This window comes from Oreochromis niloticus, linkage group LG19, assembly GCF_001858045.2.
Source record: "Oreochromis niloticus isolate F11D_XX linkage group LG19, O_niloticus_UMD_NMBU, whole genome shotgun sequence".
Taxonomy (NCBI): domain Eukaryota; kingdom Metazoa; phylum Chordata; class Actinopteri; order Cichliformes; family Cichlidae; genus Oreochromis; species Oreochromis niloticus.
Window position 1 is genome coordinate 30166449 of NC_031983.2, and position 10223 is coordinate 30176671.

Below are 10223 nucleotides of genomic sequence, written 5' to 3' on the forward strand. Positions count from 1 at the left end.
GTTTAGATACTAAGATTTGTTGGTAGCTAAGCAGCTCAACTTCTTTCAGTGTCCTTGACCGACATTTCATTTGAGAAGGTTTTTCAGTTCTTAGAGCAAGTGGTGGAGAAGAGGGTCACGGACCCTGAGCCAAGGTGTGAAAATGCGTACATGGCAACTTTAATACAATGTGTGATTCAGTGAAATCTCGTATATATAAATGTATTGATGCTTCAGTCGATATCAGCTGGATAGTGTAGTGGTGAGACTCCACGCCTTTGGAGTGGGAGTCACAAGTTCAAGTCCTACTTGGGCCTCTGCATCCAGTACTTCGCTCTCATGGTGATGAGGTACAACACACATGCTACGGCAAGGGGGAGCCAGGACGCCAAGTAAGGGGGGGAGATATCGTCCTTCCCGAGGTTGGCGACATCAGGAAGAAGGGACATTAGAATTTTAACTTTGAATGTAAGGTTGTAATTCATTGAGAGAGAGCAATGAGAGCAAGTTCAAGAGTACTGAACTGGTGGCAGCTCAAAGGCACCTCAGGTACAATGATATTGTGATGAGGCATTACCAAAGTGATGGTACACAGCATCTATGAAGTAGAGTAGCAGGCTTTTGTAATGACACAAAAAAAAAGTTCACAATGAAGCAACATTTCAGCAGCTAATGTTCTGGAGAGAGTCCTGGTGGTAGCATCAGGATCCAGGTGGATATTTTTCATCATTATTTTATTATTATCTTTTTTTTTTTGGTTTGTTTTGTTTTGTTTTGTTTTGTTTTGTTCATTGATTGTTCACTCACTGTTCGTAACTGAATCAGTTTAAGATATTAGTGAGGACTCAACACGTAGTCCGATCACACTAATGGTTAAAAAGAAAAAAAAAATCATTTTGACACTGAACTGGATCCAGATTAGCACCGACTCCTAAGAGTTCATCTTTAAGATCAGGTCTCGTCCCATGTCTGCCAGCATCTACGTCACCGACCCATTCATAAATCCTTTAAGAAGTAAACCCAGTAACCAATCAGAAGCCGTCCTTCATTGAGGCCCGTGCTGTAAGTCTGGACAGGCCCCTCAGTGAGTTCATGTCTCTGCAGCATCAGCAGAGTCTCTGCTGCTGCTCCTCTTCCTCTTTCTGCTCTCTCCATCATTGTATCCGTCTGTCTGTCCAGTGTCTGTGTTTTGGTGACTACAGGGAGTTTCTGGAAATTTCTGTCCAGGCGCCAGCACCTGTCTGACGGTCACATTCACTCTGGAGCTCTGGATGTACCTGGAGCAGACGGCCCATTCCTCCTCGGACACCGGCTCCACCACGGAGCCTTCCTGTGGGGGGGGGCCTGGATGCATCCCCCGTCTCTAACGCCAGACGCTCTGGAGGTGCGGGGAGGATTCGTGGGACCGCGTGGTACAGAAGGCGGCTCGGCCCCGACATCACCATCACATCCCCGCTGTGCATGAGCATGGCTGTAGGGGGGTCCTGTCTGCGGGGGCCGCCCAGGAGGAAGATGGCTGACTGACCAAAACTGTGAAGACAACACGGAAAAATGGAATTCAAACATGTCCTTCCCATAACGACTGTGAAAAAACAAGCGTCCCACCTAAACGACAGCAGCGGCCGAGTGTGGTCCAGCTCCGACTCGTCCACGTGGATTCCCAGAGAAGAGTCCGATCGGTAATAGTTGAGGATTCCCGCTTCCGAGATAAAGCCAGGGAAGCCGCAGGCAGCTGTCACGTGAGCGGAGAGGAGGTGGAGGTCACGTGGGAAAGGAGTGTGACTGCTGGGAGAGTACGTCTGCAAACAGGAGGGGAGGAATGAGGTGAAGAGAAAGAGCGGCCTAACAGACCGTGGCAAACGTTTGCTCTAGAACCGTCGCCGCCTGTGCTTCTGGGGGAGCAGCGGTGAAGCAGATGCTCACCTTTGTGTCCCAGTTGTAATGATAGCCCAGCGTGACCCAGCGCAGCCGTTCCAGGAGAGTCCGAGCTTCTCGTTTTCCAGCCTGAGAAGATCTGCGGATCAAATTCGTACATATTGTGTTATTTCTTAAATCTGTAAATCTGGAACATATCGTATTGTTAAATAGGCTAGTCTGTTACTGTTACTGTACTGGAGCAACTGTAACCCACATAATTTCCTTAGGGGTCAGTAAAGTATGATTCTGAAATAGGTTAAAGAGTAAGACGAGAGCACACATGAAGAGTTTGAGTGACGTCCACACAGTTTGTTCAAAGATCTGACAGCAGCTGAGCTCTCCAAACCTGCAAACAACAGCGGACTTTACAACAGCGCCCCCTGGTGGCACTGAATTCTTTAGACACCACAGCAGTCGAGCACCAAGGATTTTCAGTAATTAAACACCTGAGCTGCTTTTTGTCGCATAAAATAGGAAACAGAGGTTTTGTTTGCGTTCTCATAAACACTAACCCTTCCTCACTTTTTCACTTCACTCTCAGCTTTCACAGCAGAACGTCACAAAAAGCAGCTGCTCTACACCAACGATGGCAATATGAACATCAGGTTAAAGAAAAAATCTGCGCTCCTGTCAACGTCGGCGGAACGTCAGGGGAATGTCAGAAGAACGTCGGGGCAACGTCAGAGGAATTGTCGGGGGAACGTCGCGGAAACAGAGGAATTGTCAGAGGAGCCCCGGGGCAACGTCAGAGGAATGTCATGGGAACGTCAGAGGAACATCGGGGAAACGTCTGAGGAACGTTGGGGAGATGTCTGAGGAACATTAGAGGAACGTCGGGGCAACATCAGAGGATCGTTGGGGGAACATCTGAGGAACACTGGGGAAATGTCAGAGGAACTATGGGGGAGAAAAAGCTGCATTTTAAAGTGGGTCATTTGCATAATTGGAGGATTTGGAACAAGCGAAATGGTTTGAAAATCAGCTGTAAACTCAGAGCTCTAATAATCTTTAGCCATGCTCAGACCGCCACCTCCAAACACACGCACATGCATGACGAGGCACAGATACACCTGAGCAGCCGGAGGGCTGTGGTGGCGTCGCAGTGACCCCTGCTGGTAGTAGACTGTTTACCTTCATTGGGAGTTCGAGCTCCTCCTGCTGTGACCTGTGCAGCATGTACCTGTAGACACCTGTGAGTCTCACCTCAGGCTGTGCACACTCTGTCCCCAGATGTCCTGAGTCTCTAAGGGGGACATGTGCATGTCCAGGTTGCAGATGTTTGGTTTCTGAGGGTAAATCTTCAGACACTGTCGGAGCCAGAACGGCTGCGTGCCACGCAGGAACGGATTGGAAATGAAGATGAACCCTGAACGAGGAAGAGTGCAGAGTCATCATCATCATCGTGTACCCAGAGCACTAAACTCGGTCCAGTTCATGGGCCACATGAAGCCCAGTTTCATCTGAAGCAGGTAAAAAGACATAAAGCAGCTCGTGTGTTCAGCAGCAGGCCACAGCTGAATGAATGCAGAGCATCGTCTTCATCCAGCGAGTCCTCGCTGGAACACGCTGCTGACATTAAATTCCCAGTGGGCAGCCAATCAGAACTGTCCATTACAGTCGAGACCATTCTACTGAGCTAGACTAAAAACACTTCAGTTCCTGAAACGTGGAAAAACAAGACTAACTCTCAGTAACCTCAGAGCCGGCTTCTCCCTACGCTTTACCTTATTGTATGAGGCGCTGCGAGGCGACTGTCGCTGTTATTTGGTTCTTTACAGCTGGATTGAATTGAACCAGACCGCATGCATTGCACTTCCAATCAAAACTTTATTTAAACTCTAACGTGAGCGTGTACCTGGGTGTCCTCGCAGGCCGAAGGCTTGCCATTCTCTGACGGGCTGTAATCCGACTCTGGTGGCTTCCACATCGCTCACTGCGGCGGCGGCGAGGTTAACTGGAATGATCTACACACACACACACACACACACACACACACACCTACATCATTAGCAGACGTCACGGTTGTAAAATCATTTTCGCTCAGGTGCTGTCTACACCTGTTCTTCAGCAGACCTGCACCAGTCAGGTGAGACCCAGTCCACTGTGACGTCAGTCAGGTGGATTCAGGTGATCTGCAGATTCAGACTGTTCGTGTTTGAACTCTGACCCTCACACCTGTCTGCTGCGTCGACCACCTTCAACCTTCACTCTGTGACACACAGTCATCGGTGTGACCAATGAAATGATCAATCACTGATCAGTATTTGTTCATCCAGGTGAGTTTGCTTCACACGAAAACCAGATCAGAAATGAAAGTGGACAGGTGAGGGCAGGTGGAGGTCACCTGTGGAACTTTTCACTTTGTTGGTCAGAGAAGTCAAACTTCAAACTGACCCATGAAAAAGAACAAGGAGGAGAAAGATGGCTGCTAAACGCCGGGAGCGCGCTATGCTCTCACCTGTTCACCGGGCGCACACCTGGAAAAGTCGATGACGTCGCTGAGGTCCGGTGGGGGGTTTCTCCTCCTGTAAAACTTAAAGATCTTCCGAAACGCATCCTCTCCACCCTCCACCATGGAGGCTGCCATCTTAGCCATGACGTCACTGTCCTGCGCGTCCTACTCCGGAAGTAAAAACAAACAAAAATTAAAGAACAAAACAAACAAACAAATAAAAATATATTTAAACAGTTAACAGGGCGAGCGGGGAGAGACAAACTGTAACATGTTTCAGCGTCACTGTCCACGCGGGTCACAGACTTATGGTGCTCAATCACGTGATCGAAGCTGCATTTACTGAACCTCGGAAATCATTTTTTCTTAAAAATGATTTTCTTCAGAGCATTGATGAGCAATAAGAAACAGATTACAAATAAAATGCAGACACATCGAAATATTGGTTAAAAGGATTTGAGAGAAAAAAGGAAAAACAACCAACTCAGAAAAATACATTTGTTCAAAGTTAGGCTTGAAAGAGTTCACATATTTTAACTCCTGCACTGCCACCAATCAGACGCCGTTTCATCGCTCTCAGGTCCCAGGTGGCCCTGAACGCAACATCACGTCACGGGTCAGAGAAAGCAACATGGCGGCGTCCAAGAAAGTGTTCGAGGTGTTCGTGTCCAAAGTGCCGTGGACTGTGGCCACCAGTGAGTCTGCTCATTATCGATCAGTCATGTTTGATTTTTGTGACGACATGTGACGTGTGCAGCCGATCACGCATGTCGATTATCGTCAGGTAGATTGGCACGGGAAGAATTTAACGTGCAGTAAGGTGTCCGGTAGGTCAGTCACGTGGCTGCAGCTTACAGGTGTTTTACCTGAGGCAGTTCACATTAAAGGACTGCCCTAATTACAGGCCGGGCTGATGACGTCAGAGCAGTTTTGCTTGAGTCACAGTTCAGAGTGATTCTCTGTCTGATCCTGAGCTTCCATCCAACCTCTGGAGCACACTGTGCAGGAACAAAATATAAAAGTAGACAACAGGAATAAATAAGAGGAGGAATATGTACAGAAACAACAGGAAGGCCCACAGTGGAGAGCAAAGTCAAAGTCAGCCAGTGTGTGAGTGACCTGAGTGATGAGGGTCACTCACACACTGGCTCATAGTGGGCAGGGTGTGGGTGGGTGTCCGAGTGGCCCAGGGAAAGAAACTGTGAGTGAGTCTGGAGGTGTGGGACCTGACTGACTTGAGGCGCCCACCAGAGGTCAAACAGGTGGTGGGCGGGGTCGGCTGTGCTCTGGTTTACCTGAGACAGAAGGATCTGGCGATGGCCTCCAGGGGTGGCAGATGACAGCCAGTGCTTTTTTGGGTGGTGTTAATGACTGTCTGCACCGCCTTCCTGTTCTCAGTTGTGGCCCCTGAGCACCAAACACCAGGCAGGAGGAGAGCACGCTCTCCACTGAGCAGCAGTAGAAAGCCAGTAGCAGCTCCTGGTCCAGATTCTTTTTCCCAGGACACCGAGGACGTGCAGGCGCTGCTGGGCCTCCTTTACCAGGGCGATGGTGTTGTAGGTCCAGGTGAGATCAGGGGAGATGTGGGTGTCCAGAAACATGAAGGTGGAAACAGATTCTGCCTGTTCTTCATTTATAATGAGGGGGGAGTGGACCTGTCTGTGCCTCCTGAGCTCCATTATGAGTTCTTTGGTTTTAAGGATGTTCAGCTTCAGGTTGTTCTCTGGATCCCAGGATCAGGATCTGAAGTTGGTCCAGTTTGGTGTTGAGCATCCTCACGGAGCTCTTCCTCTTCTCCAGGTGGCTCAGCGCTCTGTGAAGGGTGATGGCATCCTCTGTGGGGTCGAGGGAGGGAGTGGACAGTCTGTGATGTGTGAGACACTACCCACTCGAAACACTAGATGACGACAGATGTGAGGGGACGTGAGAGGAAGCAGGACAGGTGAGGTGCAGACACTCAGGTGTTTGGACTGACATGTTCCTGTGTGTATGTTTCAGAGGAGATGAAGGAGTACTTCGGGCAGTTTGGAGCCGTGAAGAAGTGCCTGCTGCCGTTTGTAAGTAGTCATCACTGACATCACACCGTGTCACACAGTCACATGACCCAACAGGAAGTGACCACCTGTAGCCTCACAGCCACACACACACACACACACACGCACGCCTCAATTCAGCTCTGCATGTTTTTAGTGTGTGAGCACTGCCTGAGATGATGATGCAAGCAGCAGGTGGTGGCAGTGTGTGTGTGTGTGTGCACCTGCATGTCAGTGACGTCTCTGCGTGTCCTCAGGATAAAGAAACGGGCTTCCACAGAGGCTTCTGCTGGATCGGCTTCTCCTCTGAGGAAGGACTCAACAACGCTCTGCAGAAGGACCCGCACGTGCTCGAGGGCGCCAAGGTAAGACCATCTGTCACCAAAGCAAGGGCTTCTGGGTAATGGAGTCGCTGTGGTCTCTTTGAACCAGCAGTGGTCAAATCAGAAAACCTCTGTACTCCTCTGATCTTCTGGATTAAACCAGATCACTTTTGTGATGTCATCTTCTGCACGTTCGCAGAAACAACAAAGAAAATTTTTTGCCTCTGATTGCTCAGTGTCCCCGCCCCCACAGACGGGGACACTGTGAGATGTCCTGACCGTTCGGTCTGTTTCCAGCTGCAGGTTCAGAGGAACAGACGCCTATTTGCAGGACAGAAGTCGGACAAAGACGCCGAGTACGACTGACGCTCCGAGGACGCGCCGCTCTTCTTCTCTCCGTGCTCCGGCTGCCTGCTCGGGCCGACGTCACACTTCCTGTTTGATTATCGTCAGTGAATTGATGACCGATTCGTCAGTCCTCATCTTGTTATTTATTGTCAGCCGCCGTGCTGGACTTCCTGTTGCAACGTGAAACCGTTCATGCCGAGCTGTACAGAAAAAAGCCAATAAAGACCAAACTAAACTCCATTTGTCTCGTGGTTCTATTGTCAGTAAAAGACTTCCTCCTTGACTTTGGGAACAAAATGAAGGAAAAACTTTGAACAGTCTTTAGAAAAAGGAGGATGCTTCTTTCAAAATCCAATAAAGCAGAGGAAGTGTCTGGATAGCAGACGGACTCCACACAAAACTGTAAAACGACAAAGATTTTAGTTTTTACTTTTCAATAAAAACCAAACTGAACAATAGAAAAGCGTCGATCCTGATGAAACCGCACGACTGTCTTTAAAGCAGTTTGCTCCACACTGAGGGAACATCAGAATCCTTCAACACTATCAAAATAAAAGCCCTGCATTCAGAATCTAACCTCATCATTCTGAGTTTGATTTTATTTGGTAATGATCTGAATCATGATGCAAGACAAAGTACACTTCATGTAATATGCAGGAAAAACACTTTAAAAGTAACTGAGTAACTTTATACTTTTGCATGTTGTTAAAAATACAGTAAACAGAAAGAAAATGTGAAACGCTGCAGCTGGTCTTAACGTTTCTCAGGACTCTGTGTGATCTGCAGCAGAGCCAGAGTGAGGTCGGATGCAGTAAAGTACTTCCTAACAGGGATGAAAACGTCCACACATTCCTGATGTCGGATTATTTTTATTTCCAGACATGAAAAATGAGGTCAGCTCATCATCATCATCGTCGTTGTTGTGTTCAATAAAAAGACAAATCTGCACATTAAAGGAATATTCTGCATGTTAATAAAGAATCTGAAACTACATTTCCCATGATGCACAGAACAGCCGACTGATTCCTTCACCCTGCAGACAGACTCTGAGGGGGCGGAGCTTCCGGTCAGAAACTGTAACAAAACGTCCTCATGCGCAGCTTCAGAGTCTGTTTTTACAGCGCCGGAGGATCCGCTGGACCAGGACCAGCACGGCCCGGCACAGGTTCAGGGTCAGCGCGGCTGTCCCAGCAGGCCAGCTTTAGCCGCCAGAGCCTCGTTCTGCTGGATGTGATACTCCTGGAAACGCATGGAGATCCTCTGAGTCATCTTCAGATACTTCTGCAGGCACGACTCGGAGCAGCTCGACTGAAACACAAACAGCTGTGAGGATTTTATCCAGATGTTCCTTCACTTACATGGTTCTGTCATCCAATCATCTTTTTTTACCTCCTCGGGCTTCACGTCTCTCGTGGTGAAGTCTCGGACGCAGTCCATGAAGCAGTTCTCCGTCACCTTGTTGTACGTCCCCAGAAACTCCTTAAACTGAACACAGGAAACAGACACGACTCAGAAAACGGCTGCAGAGCAGCAATTCAACAAAACAATCTGAGAGACGACCGAGAAGGATCCGAGGTTCAGGTCTGGGAAGAAATTTCCTGAAACAGGTTTCACGCTCAGCGGAGACCTCCGTCCTCTCGCTGCTCCAGGCACGCTCAGTTTTACTGATGCAGTCAACAGTTTTGGTTTTCTTCAAGCCCTCCAAGACTGTGAAGCTGCCTTAAAGACCCAAGGTGGGAGCTCAGGATCAAATCTATTACCTCAGATCTGCGTGTGTGACAGAGGCTTCCTGCTGCAGGTTTAAATGATAAGAGCGATGCCACTGGATCAAAGCTGTGACTTTTAGTTCAAAGAACTTTATTCTGATAAATGTATAAATTCAAATGTTTCTTCCACTGAAAACGTCCAGGCGAACCGACGGGGCGACTTTTGGGATTATGAAGTCATCATAAAAAACTTTCAGATAAATTCCTTTTGTTTTTTCCTGTCATTTTTAAATTTTTAAATACTCAGATGTTTGTCATGTTTTCCTCAGACTCTGCTGTTTTACGTTTATTTACTTTTTAAACCATTTCCTGTATCACTTGATTTTGTGCGTATTTAACTTCTTAAACTTTATCTTTTGACCTAAAATGTTTTTCTTACTTTTTCAATATCTAAATTGTGCTTCGGTTATATATTTCTTGCTTTATACTAATCTTATTATTTCCAATTAATATATTTTTTATATCCACACACTGTCACTCCTGTATTGGTCCCAATAAGCTGCCACAGTTTTCTGGCATTGACGGTATTTCAGTTTGTTTTGACTGATTTCTATTTTTATCTATTTATTTTAACCTACGGTTCTGTCGCTCTCTCCTGTTTTGTCCCTCACAGGCCTCCTTGCTGTGTAGTTCAGTGCGGGTTTTCTATGGACCCCGGAGGCCACAGTAACCGGACTTTGTGCCTCTGAATTCTGAGCCTCTGTTCTCAGAGTCCACATGAAAACTCTTGGGGTCACTTACCTGTTTGATCTGGTCGGACTCGGACACCTGGACCGCCATGATTCGGACTCTGTAGGAGGGGAAACGGGGCAACAATTAGCAGCAATGCTAACACACCAGACTCCCTTCATAAATCCTCCATTTTTAGCCCTCTCCTCGGTCCGCCTCTTTTAAAGCTCCCCCGGCGCTCACGTGTTATTCTTTCAATGTGACCTTACAGGTGTGCCGTTCAGCTTAGGTTGGCTGGTTTAGTAACGCTTCAGGGAGCAGAAGTTACTCGGGATTTAGTGACATGATGAACAAACCTACCTGACAAAACAGCGCGTTTAAACGGACTGCTGCTGCTAACGGCTATCGGCTAGCCCGGTAAGCTCCGTGATCCCGCCCTCCGATGAGGGTTCCTGTGTTCTCCTGGAGATGTTCCTCTTCAGCCTCCCGAGCAGCAGCGCTCAGTTCCCCTTTACAGCAGCAGGAAGACAGTTTTTATTCCACCTGAGATCCCAACTGCAGGAGGGGAGCCTCCGAGTGACGGACTGAAGGACGCATGCGCACAGAACAGCAGATTCTCTCCCATTTTTTTGCGACTTTTCATTTAAATTAAAAAACACACACGTTCAACATGAGGCTTACATTAAGCTTAATATTCAGCTATTTAAATTAATAATTTTATTAAATTTAAAACACG

The 10223-nt window shown here is 47.8% G+C and overlaps 3 protein-coding genes and 1 long non-coding RNA gene across 4 annotated transcripts; 2 read left to right on the top strand and 2 right to left on the bottom strand.

Annotated features, from left to right (window-relative positions):
* Positions 1 to 578: 578 nt before the first annotated feature.
* On the bottom strand, positions 579 to 4670 carry alkbh1 (alkB homolog 1, histone H2A dioxygenase). The gene is made up of 6 exons (XM_025900973.1): positions 4355 to 4670; positions 3752 to 3860; positions 3100 to 3262; positions 1903 to 1993; positions 1585 to 1778; positions 579 to 1509 (listed from the first exon to the last, which is right to left on the bottom strand). The coding sequence occupies exons 1-6, from the start codon at positions 4490 to 4492 to the stop codon at positions 1176 to 1178; spliced, it is 1029 nt and encodes a 342-aa protein (XP_025756758.1). The 5' UTR covers positions 4493 to 4670; the 3' UTR covers positions 579 to 1175.
* A 218-nt stretch (positions 4671 to 4888) lies between these two features.
* On the top strand, positions 4889 to 7292 carry slirp (SRA stem-loop interacting RNA binding protein). The gene is made up of 4 exons (XM_003457195.5): positions 4889 to 5043; positions 6347 to 6405; positions 6639 to 6746; positions 7002 to 7292. The coding sequence occupies exons 1-4, from the start codon at positions 4980 to 4982 to the stop codon at positions 7068 to 7070; spliced, it is 300 nt and encodes a 99-aa protein (XP_003457243.1). The 5' UTR covers positions 4889 to 4979; the 3' UTR covers positions 7071 to 7292.
* LOC112843120 (uncharacterized) lies at positions 5050 to 6284 on the top strand. Its single transcript, XR_003215262.1, has 2 exons — positions 5050 to 5914; positions 6149 to 6284. It is a non-coding gene; the product is annotated as an uncharacterized LOC112843120 (long non-coding RNA).
* A 613-nt stretch (positions 7293 to 7905) lies between the features above and the next one.
* Positions 7906 to 10090, bottom strand: LOC109195828 (mitochondrial import inner membrane translocase subunit Tim9). Its single transcript, XM_019348582.2, has 4 exons — positions 9848 to 10090; positions 9560 to 9608; positions 8442 to 8537; positions 7906 to 8360 (listed from the first exon to the last, which is right to left on the bottom strand). The coding sequence occupies exons 2-4, from the start codon at positions 9596 to 9598 to the stop codon at positions 8226 to 8228; spliced, it is 270 nt and encodes an 89-aa protein (XP_019204127.1). The 5' UTR covers positions 9599 to 9608; positions 9848 to 10090; the 3' UTR covers positions 7906 to 8225.
* Positions 10091 to 10223: the final 133 nt, after the last annotated feature.